General features: G+C 45.9%; 1 protein-coding gene and 1 pseudogene across 4 annotated transcripts in view; one reads left to right on the top strand and one right to left on the bottom strand.

The window, feature by feature from the left end:
• The window catches only part of MICAL3 (microtubule associated monooxygenase, calponin and LIM domain containing 3), a 200348-nt gene that overhangs the window by 133497 nt on the left and 46643 nt on the right, over positions 1-20208 (top strand). For all 4 annotated transcript variants that reach the window (XM_028121095.2, XM_028121097.2, XM_088025843.1 and 1 more), the window contains one exon: positions 15671-15866. In XM_028121095.2, coding sequence (XP_027976896.1) covers positions 15671-15866 — 196 coding nt within the window. The remainder of the gene's footprint in view (positions 1-15670; positions 15867-20208) is intronic.
• Positions 4677-5149, bottom strand: LOC114222544 (ubiquitin-conjugating enzyme E2 D3 pseudogene; annotated as a pseudogene).

A 20208-nucleotide genomic window follows, 5' to 3' on the forward strand; every position in this document is an offset into this window, starting at 1 on the left:
TGCCCTTCCTCAGCTCTGTAACCTCCACTTGTCAGTACTTGGTAAGAGGGAAGAACAGTACGTTTAGCTCCACAAATAAGATTTTTTAAACATGGGTGAATGCCCTATATAAATCAATGAGTATGCATTTGATTATTTCTGAGAAACACATGCCCCCCAGTTTCCTGGGCAGTGATCCCAGGGGTATGAACGTGCCTTTGGAAAGATACTAGATTGGGGCGCCTGGTGGCTAAGTTGGTTGAGTGTCCGACTCTTGATTTCTGCTTGGGTTGTGATCTCAGGGTCGTGGGATTGGGCCCTGCGTGGGACTCTGTGCTCAGCGTGGAGTCTGCTTGTCCTCCCTCTGCTCCCCCAGCCTCGCCTGCGCGTGCACTCTCACTCTCTCAAATAAATAAATACAATCTTTAAAAAAAAAAGATGTTAGGGGCGCCTGGGTGGCTCAGTTGGTTAAGCGACTGCCTTCTGCTCAGGTCATGATCCTGGAGTCCTGGGATCAAGTCCCACATCGGGCTCCCTGCTCAGCAGGGAGTCTGCTTCTCCCTCTGACCCTCTTCCCTCTTGTGCTCTCTATCTCTCATTCTCTCTCTCTCAAATAAATAAATAAAATATTTTAAAATAAATAAATAAATAAAATTTTTTTAAAAAGATGTTAAAGAGAAAAAGTTTTCATCACTGATGTGTGGGGGGGGAAGTCATCAAAAGAAATTGAGGAAGAGAATAATAATCACTGAATTGACTGTAATATGAAATGGACTCCCTCTTCATTTTCCCCATGTCAGCTCTCATTGCTCATAACAAATAAAATCAAGCCTAAAGCCACATTATTAAGAATAAGCCCAGAACTGGACTGTGTCCCTCTAAATGGAACACACCCTGCCAACAACCTGGAGGAGATGGGGTTCTGTTCAGGGGGTTGTGTATTGTTGTTCTCTGGCCCCCGGGGGTAACTGCTTCCAGTGTATAAATCTTTCAACTTACCCTCTGTCTCTGCTATCTCATTTTATTGTACTTTTTAAAAAGGCCCCCTGATGGTTGAGCTGACTGACATGTTCATTCTCTTACTGCTTTTATAACTGTCATTCGCAGTCCTCGTAGGAAATTACCTGCCCTGGCCCTGGGTAGAGTTTGAGTATAAGGGAAGAGAGACATAATTTTATGCCCTTTTTGTACTGACAGTTTGAACAGAGTCACCTGTGACATCAGAGAGAAACATGGAAGTTCTTACCTATCCAAGTTTGGGCTACTTTGGACTCAACTCACATGTAAAATGACTGACTTTGAAGTCTTTGTGCTAAATGTAAATATCATTCTGGGTAAGCAGTTTTGGTTTTGCCCTGTTGGATAAAATTTGGTTTAGGCACAGAAATCATTTTACGAAGTCTCCTGAGCATGTGTAGACACAGCTTTGGAAAGGCATGCCAGGACAGGGAGCTCTTAGAACTCATAGATAGGATGTTTTTGGTAAGTGGGAAAAAAGAGAAAGAAGATGGGTTTTTCCACGTGTGTCTTCAAATCTAGTTTTTTCCCTGGGTTTAGTGAGAGGGCCACCCATAATGTGTCACAGGGTTATTCCAGCTGTCAGCAGGCTGCTATATCCAGCTGGGAAAAAGCGGGTGAACGGAGAAGTTAACAAAATGCATTCTTTGCTCTCCTTTAATTCCTACCTTGGCCTAATAGTAGGACTCACACCCAAAACAAGGGTGGATGGTGTGGGGGTATATGTAGGTTGTCCTTGAGTGGCATTGCCAAGGGTGAGCAGGGTCAGCTTGTAAGTGGAGTTGTACCATAAGATGAAAAGTCCAGAAGTCTCATGCAGTGACTTATGGTACCTCTGCTCAATGTGTGCCATTGGAACTAGCTCCTCACTCAGCATCTGAACATTTCCCGAGATTCCCTCTCTTTGGGCAGCATGCCAAGAGCTGTCTGTTCAGCATGGCAGTTCTCAATTGGTCCTTCATATATTACATTTCCATTGGTCAAGATGTCTTACCTTGGCAGCAGACATGAAGATTCATGAGCTCACTAGTCTGTGTTCTTCATGCGCCCTGTGCAGTCAAGCTACAATCAGAATATTTGGTGGATTGGTTGGCCTGTTGGGGAGAGATTAGGGATAGTTTGATATAACTTCTAGGCCAGTGCTTCTCAAGCTCATCACTGTTGACATTTTGGGCTGGATAACTCTTTGTTGTGGAGGACTGTCCTGTGCATTGTAGGATATTTGGCGGTATCCCTGGTCTCTACCCATCAGATGTCAGTACACGCCGCCCTCCCAAGGATGTGATGACCAAAGCTGTGTCCAGCCATTGCTAAATCACCACTGAGGAAAAAAGTCACCCCAAAAGAAGAAAGGGCATGACATTGACATATAACTAATGTCAATTTTATTGTGTCCAGTAGGAGATCAGGAAAGAGAGTGAGTGAAAATAATGAAGATACAGAACCATGTTGGAGCCTTACAGGAGTGCCTTTAAACCTTACTGCTTCCCCCTCTGAAAATCATGAGCACCTACATCCCAACAGTGTACTTGTAACAAGGGGGTACTCCACTAATATAGCATGTGCTAGCGGACATTTACAAAACATTTTAGAAAGCAGGGTAAAAAATTGAGAATGAAGATCTAGTGTTTTTCCTTTATATCCCAATGAATTAATTGTCCCTGCACCCTCAGAATGTACTCATCCTTCTGTGGAGACCATAGCCTCAGAGCATTGGGCAGGGTCTAAGTGGAACCAGCAGAGTTCTTAAAAACAGAAGATGCTAATTTGAGTTCCAAGTCTGCAGCCTTGTTTTCCTTGTCATCTTTAGTCATTAACCTCTCTGAGTCTCCAATTCCCTAACTTATAAAATGAAAAAAATGCAACCTCCTTCTCTCTACTTCATAAGGTTGTTGTAAAGAGCAAATAAGCTAAAATGTATGGAAACTTGTTTATTTAAAAGCATTACAGGAATATCAAATATTGTTACCACTGGAAGGGATTCCAGAAAATTCTGGAATAATTCGAGTAAGAAAGTGAGTTAGGACTGTTTCTGCTCACTGACTGACGGTCTTCTGCTTTGGTCTGTGCATCCTTTGGGGTTAGCACAAGAAGGTCCATTGGGATGTGTTCTAACCGGCAGAGGTTTAGGGGAACAGAGCAGTAAGAAGGGCTTGGCATTGCTTTTTTTCTCAGCCTGCATGGATGCGATGTGAAGTCACCTACTAATTCCATGATACCTTGGGGCCTCTTTACTATAGTAACAAAAGTAAAAACAATCCTAGATAGGGTTTACATTAAACTAAATTTTTGTTTTATATAACCCAATAGCATTGACTTTTATTCATTCATGTTAAGTCACCTGAAATGATATTTGTTGCATTTAAATGCTCATTAATGTAAATGGCTGAACAAATCCATTTCAATGGATATTCAATATCCCACATAGTTAAGTCACTTCAACACAGCCTCATGACAACTCCCACACCAAAACAGTACTTTATTTTGCAAATTTTGACCCATTATTACTCCCATGTTATGGGTTTTTCAACTGTCAAGTGTACAAGGTGAAGAAAAAAATTTAGTTAGATGGGGGTTGCACCTGGAAAATAAGTTTCTTCAACTCCATATACATGGTTCAAAACTGCTGGGTCCCAAGTCCATCTATGAACTCCACGGCTGCCAGTATCACAGGCAGCATACTAAAGCTACACTATCCAAATAGCTTATTAATTCTGCATAAATCAGGTCAATCAATGTGTCAGCCTGTAACAGACTGTGCACTTTTAACTGAACATGGCAAAATATTCACTCTTTGGAACTTTACATCATCATTTGATGTCAAACAATGAAGCAAATCCCAACACTATATACAAAAACAGCTTTGCATTTACAAAAGATTGTTTCCCATACTGATTAATTCAGGCAGCTAACTCATTGGTTTATGCAACTTTATTGAAGAAAAATAAATCAGTTACTAGCAGAGACATTAGTTGATTACTCATCCATTGACAACTTGCATCATTTATTCAGTGCTATATTAAACAGTGTATTGGGAGATAGATTAACTAATAGCTCCAAGCCTCCTAACAATTTAAATGAGAACTACAAAATGTTTGAGACCCTGTTTTGGAATAGAAAGGGTGTTTGACTTCCAATTTCCATTCTCTATAGAACAAGAACAGGTCATTCCTTTATTGACATGCATAAAATACATCACATTTTCTGTTCTGCTGATGCTATAAATTCAATACCAGTTCTCTAGCCACATCAGTTATGAGCATAAAGTATATCATGTAACCTCAAATCTCTAACGGTGGAAGGCTTAAAAAAAGACTGAATGCTAGAATAATGCTGCTTCCTTTGATGTGACAACTGAGCATCCATCTCCCTCCCCCTCAGATGATTTCTTTGGCATGTTAGAGCAGTGAGGAATGGTTTTAGGCTCATAACCAAGTTAGAGTGAAGACATTGGCCACATAATACACATGCTCCATTTTTTAAAAAATTCTGAATCTTGGGCAACTGTTCTTTTGTAACTACTTTACAGTTTCTAAAAGCGGTTATTGTCCAAAGCTGGAAGAACTTAAGTCTTCTCAGATGAGCATGTGAATGAATGGAGGGAGGTAAACAAAAAATAAAATTAAAAAAGATGAGGTCTGATAGGGGAGCAGCCGGATAAGAAAATCAAAAAAGGAACAGTAATTTAAAGTTTATTCCAGCTATAATGCAGGTTATTCTGACTTTAAGGTAGCATCACATGGCATACTTCTGAGTCCATTCCCGAGATATTCTGTTGTACTTATCTCTGTCTGTTTTATAGATCCGTGCAATCTCTGGCACTAGGGGGTCATCTGGGTTTGGATCACATAGCCGTGAACAAATGGATAGAAGAACTTTAGAAATAGTTAAAGCGGGAGACCACTGTGATCTTAGAATATCGAGACAAATGCTGCCATTACTGTTAATATTTGGATGATAAATTCTTGTTGTAAATGCAACCTTAGGTGGTTTGAAGGGGTAGTCTGTAGGAAAATGAATTGTCAAAAAGAATACACCGCCTTGATATGGGCTGTCATTAGGTCCCATAATTGTGGCTTGCCAATGAAACATATCATCCCCAACTGGACCTGAAGAACATTGTGCTGGAGGGTCAGGGGCCAAATCACTAAGTTCCTTATTAATCCGTTTCAGCACCCTAGTCTGTGCTTTTCATCTGACTCCTCACTCTCTTGGTGTGTGCTCAAGGTCTGGCCAAAACTCTTGATTATCCGGGCGGCAGGGAAGGATTGTCTTTTCGTCTCATACCGGCTCTGCCAGACACAGGCGCCTTTTGCAAAAACTGAGCAGATCAGCACTTGCACAGGCCCTGGAGAGACCCTGATGAATCCAGGTCCCTTAAAACGGTCGCGATCCGGGGTGGGTGGGGTGGCGTGGCAAAACCACCAACAGCCTCTATGCCGTGCTTCGGCCCGAAGAGGAGGCGAGGGTGATAGGAAGAGCGGAGGGGTGGCTACAAGTGTGACTTCCCGGCCTCTCGAAAGGAAGAGACCCGGGTGGGGGAGGAAGAGGCGTAGGAGCTACATTAAACTAAATTTTTAACACCTAACCCAAAAGTCAGGACTGTGCAGGAGTCAGTTAGCCTTATATTAGGCAGAACTAGGGGTACTTGTGGTCCTAGGCACTGTCTGCATCTCTGCTGCTTTGACCCACAACCCCTGCCCCACCATGGGCCTCAGTGCTATGTCGTGACTCATTTGCAGGAGAGGGGGTCTGATTTCTTCTTGGAATCAGTGCATGGATGGGCATTTTGTGGGTGACCAGAGAACATCAGTCATTAGCAAGGGCTCTCTGAGTCTGGGTCAGTGCTCAGTGTTCCTATTCCATCAGCCTTCTAGGGCCTCTGTCCCCAAGCACTAATGTTTCCTTTCCAGGCCGGGTCTTCACACAGGTGAAAAGAAAGGTGTAACTGTTGTAGATACGAGTATCAAGTGGTAGTTGTAGGCATTGCTGGAGGGAATTTTAGTTCCTTTCCAAAAATATATTTTTGGCTAGCTAAGGGAATGCTGTTTATGAGGTTTTGTATCTTTAAGAGGGAACCTATTTGAGAGAAGCTTTCATGGGGATGTGGGTTTGTCCTTATTGATAGTCTGATGATGGGCAGAGCCCCCAGAAGTTGAAAATCTCTTTCCTGGCTGAGCAGCTGGCCACGTGTAGGCCACCTCGGAGCCAGCTTTGGACACACTCTTGACTGAAGGCCCCTGGCACTCTGCTGTGGAAAGTAGGAGGGATTGAAATTTCAACCTGGCATCTTGGGAAAAGCACGTCCGTTTGGAATGCCTCGCATGCAGATTCGTGGTCCTTCTCTGCCTTTCCACCTCTCCCCCTGCCTATTGTTATTGGATCTGGTCTTCTAGTAAGCAAGCTGCTGCCTAAAACTAGACCACTCTCTACTGGGAAGTGTGGTCATCACTTTTGGACATCGGATTCTTTGAAATAGTCTCTTTTCAGAGCCATAACGCAAGGTCTTCTAAGACACCAGCAACCTCATAGGAATTTCTCTTAGGTGCTAAGGGAAGAGTTGCTGTCTCTGTACACTTACCCTTTCACCGGGTGGTATCTCTCATTTGTTCTTAGGGCCTTGCACAGCATCCAGCTACTTGGGAGACAGAGGCCTTAAAGTTTCTACATTAAGATGAGGAAACTGAGACCATAATACATTCAACTAACTTCTTAAAATTATAGTGAAGTGATATTCTAGTTTAGAACCTTTATGCTGGTCATTTATTCAAAACATGGTATTGACCTACCAGTAGGCACCAGAAACACAAAGATGACTGGAATAATTCCCCTCCCTAGCAGAACCTCTGGTTTTGGCATGCATTCAGACCAGTGAACAGGAGATAGACACATGAAAGAGCCCTTCAGGAGGACAGAAGTAGAGCCCATAATTAGAATTGGGAAGCAATAGGCAGAAGTAGGAGAGAAAAAAAATGGATGGTCTTGACTTACCTTGTTGAACCGTCCTTTTCTTTACCTACCTCTTAGGATTTCAGAGGTCAGCCCCACAGGTGGATTGATTTCATAGATTATATATACTTAACTATACAGCATCTCCTGGGTTATGAGGCACGTATATAAACTAATAGGTTGGGGCACCTGGGTGGCTCAGTCGTTAAGCGTCTGCCTTTGGCTCGGGTCATGATCCCAGGGTCCTGGGATCGAGCCCCGCATCGGGCTCCCTGCTCTGCGGGAAGCCTGCTTCTCCCTCTCCCACTCCCCCTGCTTGTGTTCCCTCTCTCGCTGTGTCTCTCTCTGTCAAATAAATAAATAAAATCTTTAAAAAAATAAACTAATAGGTTAAAATAGTTTACTGAAGGCCCATTGTACAACAGTTACCCCCTTCTGAGATTTCACCCTTAGGTCTGTGAAGGTGGGCAGCCAGAGAAGGAAGGTAGAATATTGCTAGAGCACAGCTCTCCTGAGACTTAAGAGAAAAGACAACCAGACCCCTGTGCTTTAGACATGCCCACAACTTCCCAGCACCCAAGAAGTAGCTACTTGGTAGGGTGACCCAGCTGACTATTAAAGAGCGAGTCGAGTTTTATCTGTGAGATAGTACAACACATGAAAAAAATATATTGTCAAGAGAGCTACATGATGCACTGGTAATAATTTTTGTAATGAAAGATAGGGTATATACTTTTTTTTTAGATTTTTATTTATTCATTTGACAGAGAGAGACACAGCGAGAGAGGGAACACAAGCAGGCGGAGTGGGAGAGGGAGAAGCAGGCTTCCCGCGGAGTGGGGAGCTCAATGCGGGACTCGATCCCAGGACCCTGGGACCATGACCGGAGCCAAAGGCAGACACTTAACGACTGAGCCACCCAGGCACCCCAGGGTATATACTTTAAAACAAAGCCCTTTGCCTTGGCCAAATATGACATGTCCCACCATCTGCCAAAAAGGCACCCTTGGGACATGCCATAATAACAGCAGGAAGAATAATTTAACATTAGTAAACGAACTTAAGGGTAAAAGTTTCATGGGATCACACAGATCAGGAGCAAAGGTTATGAATGGTGGACAAAGGGCCACTCAGTACCTGCTAAAGGGAGGGCACATGCCCGCAGCATTCCTGAGAGACTGTCCCAGTCTGCATGAGTCCCCATTCCCATGTGGGTGGTTTTTTCTGGTACTGTTCTGATTTGTTCCCTGTTGGGTTTTTCCCTTTTTAGCTTCTGTCATGTAATATTTAGCACAGAATTTCCCAGCTCTTGGTCATTAAATATCTCCAAAGCAGCTGAGCTTCACATAACCTACTTTTCTCTGTGCCCCACATAAAAAAATAATAATAATAAACAGTTACCCCAAATGAAGAATAAATTGTTCATGAGTAAGGGGCAATTAATTTCATCCCACATGGTTTAGTGGAAAGAGCCCAAGCTTTGGAGTAACACAGCCCTGGGTTTAGTCTTGGATCTGCCTCCTTTGAACCTTTGGGCATGTTACTTAACATCACAGAGACTCAGGCCCCCCGGTGTGATAGTGGTAAAAATGGGGATTGGCCAGCTTGGTGTGACAGGTACTGGCCAGTGTGTGCAGCATAGCTGTCCTAGCACCTGTCACAAGCAGGTTCTGTGAACTCCTGTTCCCTGCCAGTAGGAAGCCATAGAAGAGTCTGTGGGAGGGTAGGTGTGTAGAGGCAAAAGCCCCCTTGCCGTAAGAGTGGTTCGGACACTTCTTTATTTGGTCTCCAAAGCAAGAGGATCCCTTTCCATGGACAGCTGCAGGGTTTGCAAAGTGGTTAGTGCCCCCTTAGAATGAAAAATCTCTGTAAAAGGTATAAAAAAATGTGAGCCCAGTCAAGCAGAGTCCACTAAGGCAAATGAACTGAGGGGCTAAAGAGGGAGAGAGCCCAAATTGGTAGTTCCAGGTACCAGCTAATAAGCAAAGAAAGGCCTTTTATCAGCCCTAATAAATCCTTCCTCCCTAGATTGGGTTCTAGGCTGGGAGTGACCTCCTGATCCTCTCACAGATACCAGATCGCATTGTCCAGCTTGACTAGAACAGTGAGGAGGTCCCTGAGGCAGATGACCAATTCGATTATTTTCTGTTTCTAAGCCTGAATTGGCATGGTGCGTGCTCTGCCTGATTTTCAGGCCACTAAGCAAAAACGCATATAGGAACTATAGGTCAAAGCAAGATGAAAGGAGTGGATTAATATCCACGGTGACTCCTAATTATGACCAGCCTGGCTCAAGTTACCAAGGTCCAGTTGCAGCCTAATACATTCCAAAAGGAAGCAGGCCCAAGACCCCGGCTTTGTCCCACATAGGAAAACGTGTCAGGGCTGGACGGTGGTTCTGTTTTAGACTAGCCACCACTTCAAATGGTTTCATCCATCTTTCCCAGGAACAGGAGGAAGCATGGGAGAATATAGTTTCTGTATCGTTTCCAACAAGAGCAGGGAGAAAACATAATTAAGGCACAAATTCCCCATCTTAGCCTTGTCAGGATTAGGGTTCTGTGTGAGGAGGGGTACACTAATCTCCCAGGGTGATTTTGTGAGTGTTTCTGAGACCAGTGAACAAGGCAACATTGGTCACTTTGACCAATTTTGCAGTGGGCCCAGGAATTTTGATTTATACTGCCAGCTTGGTAATTCTTTCTTCAGGAGGCTTCATCTTCCTTAACACCTCCTTGAGACCTAGTTCATGGTTTGGCACTTTCTTTCAAGCAAGATCATGGACAGGCAAGGCTTTGGGCGGATGTGTGAGGAGGCCATCTGAAATGACTTTAGTTCATCTTCCTTAAAAAAGAAATCGCAACATAACCTGTTAAGGGAAACAGAAGTAAGAAAGAGCAACCTCAAGGGAGAATCTCTGTATTCCAGAACGGCAAAGAGTGCTCAAATGGTACCAGTCATTTCAAATCCCAGGGCCATCTCTTACTAGAACATGGCCACAGTTGACACCTTTTCATACCCTGGGTCATTGGTCTCTCCCAGCAGATAGGTGACACCCATAGTCCATCAGAGTGCAGGCTCCCCCGGGGCAGAAGTCTTGCCTGTGTTGTCCATCGGTACACCCAAGCACCTAGCACAGTGCCTGGCTGGAAGTAGCTATATTGAATACCTACTAATAATTGTTTAATGTATGGTTGAATGAATGAATTCAAACATCCATTCAACTTACAGATATGGCAAATATGATGAAAATCAATCCTCAAGCTCAGTTCACTGTGCCTTTTCCTAAAGTCCTTTTTCGACTTTCAGATTTCATTCAAGCTTTTCCAGGCTTATAAAGAAGGAAAGGAAAAAGGAATGGGGAAACAGGCCAGACATGAATGTGGTAGAAGAAGAGAAGCCCCTCAGATGTTCCAGTCTCTTAGCTGACATCCTTCCCAGTTGCCTGAATTCCTGCAGTGCACTGGGCAGCTGGCTACCACTGCAGGAGGGAAAGGGGAAAGAAGAGCCGCCTGGGGAGGACTGGGAGGGCCCGCCTCTTCAGTGTCATCTGCATCCCTCGCATCCCTTCCGGAATCGGACAGACACAAATAAAGGCTTTTGGCAGCTCTTGCACATCAGCTGAGGGCAGGTTGTCCTGTTAGGAAAAAATACTTCTTTCAGGATGATGTATGGAGCTCCTGCAGGCAGTGACTATTCCAAAACAGAGCCCTTAGGTCAGGCCCAGAGCCTTTTTCCTATTTAGGATATGACCCAGATCCTGGGAGCCGTTTCCTTTTGGTATGTGTGAAGCTGGAATTGGCCTCCCATGACCTGAGATCTGACTTAGTGAAGATTCGGCCTTGGCAGTCATTCCAAACCTTTCATCCACTTTGAGCTGGAAAGTCCCCGTGTAGTTGCTGCTGCGCTGAAGCATGTGAAGTGGGGAGGCCAGGTGGGCCCTGGCCGGCCAGCCTGACCCCACTGCTTACCCTCTCGCTCGCCGAACCCACATCTGTTGGCTGTTTTTACCTCTGCGCTCCTACAGCCCTTGCTCCCATGTGCCCTTCTGTTCGTTGAAAGGGGGAGGATCCATAGGACGAGGGGAGGCCCTGTGTCTGTCACTGTGTTACAGCCACTGCCTGGGTCTCCTCCACTCTTCCTTCCTTTGATATCGCAGTTTATCATCACCACCTGGTTAATCGAGCACATAGCCCCTTGCTTCTCACAGAGAACCGAGTGTGCTGGTTTGGTTGATTTTTTTTTTTTTCCCCATGGTGTTTTGAGGTTATGGGCTGGGAATGTTAAGCATATTTTGGCAGTTGGTGAGTTTTGGTACTTGCCGAGTATCCTCTGAAGTGCCACCTTCCCTTTGGGAAAACGGAACCTCCATGGGGACTCAGCCGTAAAAGCAATGTCCTGCAATGCCCTTGTTGCTCAAAGCTCTGGGTGAGTCTAGCTCCATGTGGACATGGACCCAGTGGGTGTAGGAAGACCGAAGCAGTAAGGCAACTCTATTCCTTCCACCTCAAGTCTTAAAAATCTCCAGTGGGACCCTTCTAACAGTTTTCATGAAAAAGCATCCTTTCTCTGGGAGACTGATGTGTGAATGATCTGAATAGTTCTGAGAGCCTCTCATTTCTTTTTTATTGATTGTGGCCAAGCCCAGAATTAAGTCAACGTTTCTCCTCCCCAAAGGCCCAAACTCTGGGTTTGGGCTGCCAGGTTCTGTTGCTTGATGATCTATTAGTCCACAGAGCTTATAGAAACCCCAGAGAAATAACTCTGGAAGGAGGACAGAATGTCGTTGAAAATGCCAGATTCTGTGCTTTAAGTTGCTTTCATGTAGTTCTGTGTCCCTCATCTTGAAAATTATAGTGGGGAGGAGATAATGGTGAGGTGTCCCAAAGGGGAAAGTAGAACAGGACTCTGGAAACACTCCTCCCTTTTCTTTTCTTCTCTTCACATCATAAATCCAGGAAGAGCATCATAGTCTTCTGAATTAATGCTGTCCTCCTTGGATTCAGATCTTGGTTCCACGGCTTACTAGCTGTGTAACATTGGACAGGTTGCCTAATGTCTCCGAATTTCAGTTACTTCATTTGCAAACTATTACCTATCTCATAGAATTTTCTTTAAAGCTGGCTAGGCTAACTCCATATTCCTCCAGAAAGTCTTCCTTCGCTACCCTAGGTGGAGCTGCCCTTCTGTGTACTCCGATAGTACCACCGCGTGCATGAGCCGTAACACGTGAGACATCATGCTGAAATGATTCCTGTGCAGGACTGTCTCTTCTGTGACTCGCCTACAGCTCTTTAAGAGTAGAGAGTGTTTTAATCTGCTTTGTTTCCCAAGGTTTTAGTAGAATTTCTGGCAAACAGTATGGTGTGGCTTTTTTTGGTTTTGTTTTTGTTTTGTTTTGTTTTTTAAAGCACAGCAAGAGAGGGAACACAAGCAGGGGGAGTGGGAGAGGGAGAAGCAGGCTTCCCGCAGAGCAGGGAGATGGATGTGGGGCTCGATCCCAGGACCCCAGGATCATTACCTGAGCCGAAGGCAGATGCTTAACAACTGAGCCACCCAGGTGCCCCAAATAGTATGGTTTTTACCCGCTAAAAACAGACATCACTTCTTGAGTGTTTCTCTCCGTGAGTGTGTTTGTTCACTCTACCTGGAAATTGCTTGTATCTGAATTGATGAGCATTAGTTGTTTGTTTCCCTGAAGTGACCATTCTTATTCTATTCTTTGTTCCCTGTCTAAAAGATATACTGGTTTTTATTCTTTATCTGTGGAGTTCCCCAAAACTTTATACTTGGGGAGTGGTTTCCATTTATTTCACTTTCTTATTTGCTTTCTGTTTAAGGGTATTTGTCAAAAATACATGACGAGAAGGAAAGAATCAAATGATATAGTCAGGGGATCCTTAGCCTTCTTAGGTTTATCATGTTGGGTTTTGATGAGGGGAAGGAGCAAGAGAGGACAGGGAGACTGATGTTTGCAAATGTTGAACTGGCGCAGTTAGAACCCGGGGGGGGGGCAGATTTGGAGGATGCTGCGGCAGCATCCACCTGCTGTGCTCCCTGTCTCTTTTTTGCTATTACCTGGAGTCCACATATTTCCTAATCTTCCACATGCCCTGATCTTGCATCATAGCTTACACTTTGGAGGCCCTGAGCTCAGTGTTGGAGAATGGACCAGGGGTGTATAAAATGCCCCGACTAGGATTGCAAAAACCAGGTTGGGTGGGCATCGCACAGGGCCCTAGGGAGCCCAAGGGTTCATGCTGTGACCCCATCTTTAGATGTTTTATAGATGAACGTGCCCTGGGTCTTGCTTTTTAGTAAAGATTGTCTAGTAAATTTGAAAGATGCTATTTGGTGGAAGATCCAGATAAATCTGACAGATGTACTAAGACTTTATTCTGTGACTTCCTGGACTCATAAAAAGTTCTGTCTAATGACAATATGGAGAGGTCCAGAACATTGTACACAACAAAAGTGCCAGGCTTCCACAAGATTTTCTGCGTACCTGTCGTGTCACAAAAATTACTGACTCAGTATTCCTACCCCTTTCCTTTAGTCCTTCATTACAGAGATTCTGGCTTTCCCCTGACAGACCACCTGTCACCCAACACTGGATTGGTATGATATTGCCTGCCAAAACCCAGTGTCATCTCTTAGAGCTTAGAATGTCACCAAAGGCCACATGGGCTCTGTTCCCACCCCGGTCTCTTCCTCTCCTCTACCACTTTAAGAATACTGCCACTAGCAGATCTAGTAATACCAATCTGCCGTTACAGGTCATTGTACCTTAACTGTTGCTATTCCCTCTACCCAGAACTCCTTTCCCATCTTTGTCAAGTAACTCTTATTCGCAACCCAGAGCAAATGGATACAACATACCTGCACAAAAATACATACAAACTGGTGCTAAGAATGTTACTGACATCAGTTATAGCACTTAACTTGTATTTGCTAGATACTGCCCATGTGCTGGGTTTACGTAAAAGAGGAAGATGACAGGTTTGGGGCCCGTGCAGTTGGTACACACACGTACTTGTGCGTATATGTATATAATTTCATCCCATATTCATATTAATCCTAGGAGTTGGGGGCTGTGCTCATTTATAGATCAGGAAAATGAACTCTCAGTAGTTATGAAATTTTCCTAAGATCCTTCAGCTGGTCACTGGCAGAGCCAGGTGTCTAGCTTGGATTTGTCTGACTCTAAATCTAAACCTACATCACATTACAGGGAAGACATACAGTAAAGAATAAATACAATGGGCCTCTTCTAACCAAATTTGGGATAAAAAAGCACATCAAAAAGAATAATGCTGGGTATTCAGGAGGGCACCTATTATGATGAGCACTGGGTGTTATACGCAACTACTGAATCGTTGGACACTGCATCAGAAACTAATGATGTGCTGTATGCTGGCTAACTGAACATAATAAAAAAAAGCATAATGATGAAGGAGATAAGGAGGGAGACAGGGAAATTTCTAGAATAAAGGGGATTAAGAAAACATGGCAAATACAACACTTAAGTTTTTCAGAATCCATGAATCCTGGTTTTTGAGAGAGAGAGAAATGGGAAAAGTTCTTTACAAAGAATGACAGTGGTGAAGGAATGATAAAATTTTTAAAATCCCCATTCATCAATGGGTACTAAAATCTCTGGATGAAAGGATAATCCCATGGTTTCTACGTATCACCCCATGGATTACTTTTTAATTAAAAGGGAGAAATATCTCTTCACAGCAGAAAGATCGTTGGGCACCACTTTAACCAAGCAGTCAAGCTTTTGTCACCAAGAATGAGGCAACCCAGGCGCCTGGGTGGCTCAGTTAAGCAACTGCCTTCGGCTCAGGTCATGATCCCAGGGTCTTGGGATCGAGCCCCGCGTCTGGCTCCCTGCTCAGCGGGGAGCCTGCTTCTCCCTCTGCCCCTCCCCCCTGCTTGTGCTCCCTCTGTCTGTCTGACTCTCTCTCTCTCTGTCTCAAAAATAAATATATAAATAAAAATGAAAAAAAGTTTAAAAAAGATGAGGCAACCCGACTATATTCCTCCTGTGTGCAGTGGAAGGGGCACAGCCTCACCCACATGGTGTTCTTACTAAATAGGAAGTATTTACCATGAATCTAATCATGAGGAGACAGACAAATCCACAATGTGACAAGTTCTGCAAACAACTAGCCTGGACACGTCTGTGCATCAGCCAAGAGCAGTGCATGAAACTTGACTGGGTCCTGGGCCATCAGGGGGCCGGCAGTGGGCAGGACTCCCCTTCTCAGTGACTGCTGAGGGGGGCTTGGTCAGCGAGAAGCGCCTCCTTAGGGTCCGACCCGAGTCCCCTTTGCTCCTCCTCCCCAGTCACCACCACCTCTTCCCTCCACTGTGCACGGGTTCAGGGATGACAGAGGAGGGTAAGCCTGTGTTCCCCTCTCAGGGCAGATGGGCTGTCTTCCTGTTTCTCAGGCTCAAGGAAGGGTTGCTGCTCTCACTGCGCAGCCCCTTCCTGGCCTCTATGACCTCATCAACTTGCAGTCTGCCCCTTGGCTGGCTCTCTGGCCTTCATGGAAGCTCTGTCCCTCCTTTTATTGAGATGAGTGGCGACTACCTTGGATGCTTAGATATCCTTCTGTCGGCGCCTCCCCCCTCCCTGCATACCTCCTCCATCCCCCCACCACCTATGGTTATTTGCCATCATTTGTCATAGAACTTTGAGGCTTTGCTTGTCTTGCAGGTTCAAGCGTGAATGGCCTCGAAGAGCCTAGCATTGCCAAGCGACTCAGGGGCACTCCTGAACGGATCGAGCTGGAGAACTACCGCCTGTCTGTGAAACAGGCCGAGGAGCTGGAGGAGGTGCCCGAGGAGACGCAGGCTGAGCACAACCTGAGCAGTGTGCTGGACAAAGGCGCAGAGGAGGATGTGGCCAGCAGGTCAGCCTGTGCCCCGGGGCTGTAGCCCCGTTTTCCTGTGTTCTGCTTCACACCTGTGCTTTGTCCTGGCAGCCCCTTCCCCAGATGAATATACCGTCCTAGTGGGGGGAGGCAGCCCTGTACCCTTGGCATGGGACCTGGGTGCCACCTACCAGCTGTGTGACACTAGGCAAGTCATGTAACCTCTATGTGCCTCCATTTCCTCATCTGTGACATGAAGGCCATACTAGGACTTTCCTCCCAGAATTAGTGTGAGGGTTAAATAGCAAGAAACATTTAAAACAGTACGTGGCGTGCATGTCGATGACGATTGCCTTTAGTACTTCTTAGCATGGCCCTGGACCATTCCCAAAGGACTTCCGTGTCCATCACCTCACTTGATCGTCCGCGAAGGAGGCCTGTGAAGTAGACCAGAGCCTATATCTTATCACTCTGTAATTACGGAAACTGCTGGTGACTAATACTAGGATCATAGATTGACTAAGACTCAGACTCCAGTTTCCTGGATCCAAGTCCAGGGTGCTTCCTGTTTTCCCTACTGCCTGCTGATCTTCCCCTTTCCATGCAGTTCCCTGTCTCTTCATCTCGTTAGCCAGTAAGAATCACAACCCATGGGACGTAATTCAGAGATTTCAGTTAAGTATTTCTTGGACACCTACCATGGCCTTAACACTTTGTCATTTGTTGAAAAGGTAACAGAACAAAAATGACAGTCCTGGGTCCTGCCCTCAGGTTGTTGTTGACCAGTGTACTGGAGGGACAAGACATGCGCAGAGAGACAACAGGAGGCCTGAAGCAGTGTGCTGTGGGGGGCGAGCAGGTCAGCGGTAGGAGCTTCAGGGTTGGAATTAGGGGCTCCTGTTACGACACCAGTTCGCTCCGCAGTCTTGGGGAAGCCACCTCACCTGTCCAGGCTTCTTTCTTCCTCCTCTACATAAAGAGAGGAGCAGAAAACCTGCGTCTCAGGGGCCACACACACAGCCAGTGGTTTTGTGCATGGCCATGCCAGTGTTTTAATGATGTCTCACTGAGTGATGTCTGAGGGGGACGTGCGCCCTCCAGCCCCCACAGGACTCCCTGAGTCCACTGTCTTTTCCCCAGGACCTTATGTTCATTACTGCCCAGGTCTGCCAGGGTCAGTACAGGATTCAGAGTGCTCCATGGAAGATGATCAAGGCCACCAAAAGAGAACAAGATGAAAGAGGGAGTAAAATCACTATTGGTCAGACTGTCCTGCAGGGCTTCTGGCGTGGGAGCACGTACTGTGTCTCCCAGACTGGTGGAGGCTTTGCATTAACGCTGAGGCACACACTGGATGCTTCATTGTAGCCAAGATTTGCATTTCTAAAAAGTTCCCAGGTGGTCCTATTGTCTAGAGACCACACTTTTTGAACCACTGCTCTAAATTTCCCTGATGGTAAGGGCCACCTGGGACACTTGGTAAAAAGGTAAATCCTGGACCCTCCCCTGGAGTAGCTGAGTTGGTGGGCTTGGGGTGGAGACCAGGAGTACCTATTTTGATTTTTTTTTTTTATTTATTTATTTGAGAGAGAGAGAATGAGAGATAGAGAGCATGAGAGGGAAGAGGGTCAGAGGGAGAAGCAGACTCCCTGCTGAGCAGGGAGCCTGATATGGGACTCTATCCCAGGACCCTGGGATCATGACCTGAGCCGAAGGCAGTCGCTTAACCAACTGAGCCACCCAGGCGCCTCAGGAGTACCTATTTTGAACAAACACCTTGCGTGAGTCTTATGGGTGTCCTGATTTAGTTTACCCAGGAAGAGACTACTGGCCCAGACCTAATTAGCTCCGTGACCCTTCCTTGGAGTGGGGGAGGGAGGAGCATCTTCCAAAAGAGACCCTGGATATTGTACTTTTATTTTCTCTGGGAGAGAACAGGTGCCTGAAAACAAAAGAAAACTAGCTTTTTTTTTTTTTAAGATTTTTATTTATTTATTTGAGAGAGAGAGAGAGAGGGAGAGCGCAGAGTGAGAGTGAGAGGGAGAAGCAGATTCCCTGCTGAGCAGAGAGCACAGTGTGGGACTCAGTCCCAGGACCCTGAGATCATGACCTGAGCCGAAGGCAGACGCTTAACAGACTGAGCCACCCAGGCATCGTGAAAACTAGCTTTATGATTTTAGTTTTGTTTTCCCGATTGCCTAGCTGGGCAACTTTGCCCCAGGCAATGAAGATGGCTTGGGCAGCACCCATCTGCTAAGGGTCTCCAGTGTTTGCACATCCCTGACTCTGAAGAACAAGTCAGTGAGGGCTAGAGCAAACAGGTGCCCTTTCCAGATGGGGCAGCCAGGTCACAGAGGACTCCCCTAAAGTCCATGACGGGCTAGCCCGAAGGGGCTTGGTCTTCCATGGGAATAAGACAATGAGGAGAAGCCCCTCTTTCAAGACTGACCATAAGCAAGTGGAAATTCCTGACTGGTCCTCTCTCTCTCCCTCACCCCTTTGCCAGCAGAGGCAGTAATGTGAGCCATTGCTGAGCAGGATGCCACTTTCAGCACGTATTAAATTTCCATCATGCAATGATTGCTGGACAACATACATCTCCAGCAGTCTGCTGAACAGTATAGTGTTCACACAGTTGTCAGAGTGGATGAGATCTAGGAGTGGACTCTCTGATTATAGAGTGGATTCATTTAAAAATGAAAGCCATGATTCCCTATTTTCCCTTGAAAACCACCTGAGAACTTAAAGTGATATTTCACACAGCAGTCTGCCTCATTCACAGTAGGGTCTGCCCAAATTTACAGTCTCCACTTTCTGAAGTTGGACCCAGGCAGCAAGGAGACGGTCCTGGTCTTATTCCTGGGTTTGCCACCCTGACAGCTGCTAGTGGCTGAAGAACTCTTGGGTTCTTGGCAAACCATCCAAGAAGGCACAGTGTGACAATGGTGTGGACATCGGTGGGAATCCTGACTTCTCACACCAAGGATCCAACCTCTTTAAGTTTTGATGGTCTCATTTATAACAGTGGGGATATTAGTATGTCCTAGAGTCCTAGAGTTGTCGTGTCTTAGAGTTAATGTGTAATTAAGTGACCTAATTCATGTGAAGTGCCTTGTGCTGCGTGGCACTTCGTAGAGCTCAGTGAGTGTTCACTATCGCTGTTGTTATCATCCTTGGCCCTTCCCCTCCTGGCATGGCAGAACCTCTGCTTGGCCCATTTAAGTGTGGAGCAAATCTTGTTTTTTCAGGATCTAGTCCGTGTGCCCTGCTGGTCTGGCTTCCTCCTACCAGGCCCAATCATAGCCTCAATGAGAGGAAACTCAGGGGAAGTGCTTTGAGATCAGTGACTGCATAAATATTGTAGCCCGGAAGATTTTTGCAAGATGTTCTTCTAACCGAAATGGTCTGCTCCTACTGATGGACTTCAGAGGTCTCATCTCCATGACCTCTGTGAATTTAGGCAGCAGCCTGCCCTGCCTTTGCCTGATTGTGCTCCCTTGCACATCCTTGCCTGTTTGGGCTGTGCAAGACCCCGTGGTAAGCCCTGCAGCGAGCCGAGCAGACCTGGCCCTGCTCTCAGAGAGCCTTCAGTCCAGGGGGAGGCCCCCCCACATCGAACAGCCACACACAGCGATAGATTGTTTCAAATGCAGAAACAGATACCTGTCGTGATGGAATGCTGACCTTGAGGACTACAATTTCTGGCCCTCATCTCTCCTAGGAGGCTATAAATTGAGAGGTCACCCTCTCTTCCCAAAAGGACAAAGAAGTTGGTTGTCTGTGTTGTATTTTGTTCTGGTGTAGCGATTTTCCCCACTTAAAAACTTCCTAGGCTGACAACCAAGTGGCAGGGGGTGGTCTGCCTCACACTACATTCCTCCTCTGCTCCCTTCCTCCTAGCCTCTTCAAAGGCCAGACCCAAAAATTCAGGTACTGAAAACAGCCAGAAAATGTAGAATGAGCTTGAGTTACTGAATTTACACTGTGAATCTTGCATGAGGTAAGGAGCCTGGTGAGACTCGAAGGACAGCTCCAAGGTTGCAGAGAGATATGACCTGGGAAGGAACAGTTGGCAACACCTGTTCATCTCTCTGTGCTTCACAAAGGGAGGGAGGCTGGTTTGCCTGTCTCAGATTTCCAGAAGCAGTGTAGCCAGGCCTCTCAGAAATGGACTGAGAGCTGGTAGCTTATGAAGAGAGGCAAGGGTTGACCTTTCCACCCGACTTTTTATGCTCTGTGCCTCACTTGCTATTTTCCCTTGGTCCTTGAGCTGTTGTAAAACTAGCCAGGGTGGCACTCGGAGCTCTAAGTGAGGCCCCATTGCCCTCATCATGGAGTATTCATTGCTCACATTATGTCCAGTGCTGCTGCCCTCGTGACA

This window comes from Eumetopias jubatus, unplaced genomic scaffold (genome assembly GCF_037043125.1).
Source record: "Eumetopias jubatus isolate StellerSeaLion01/CBP00866 unplaced genomic scaffold, mEumJub1_p1.0 scaffold_8, whole genome shotgun sequence".
NCBI lineage: Eukaryota > Metazoa > Chordata > Mammalia > Carnivora > Otariidae > Eumetopias > Eumetopias jubatus.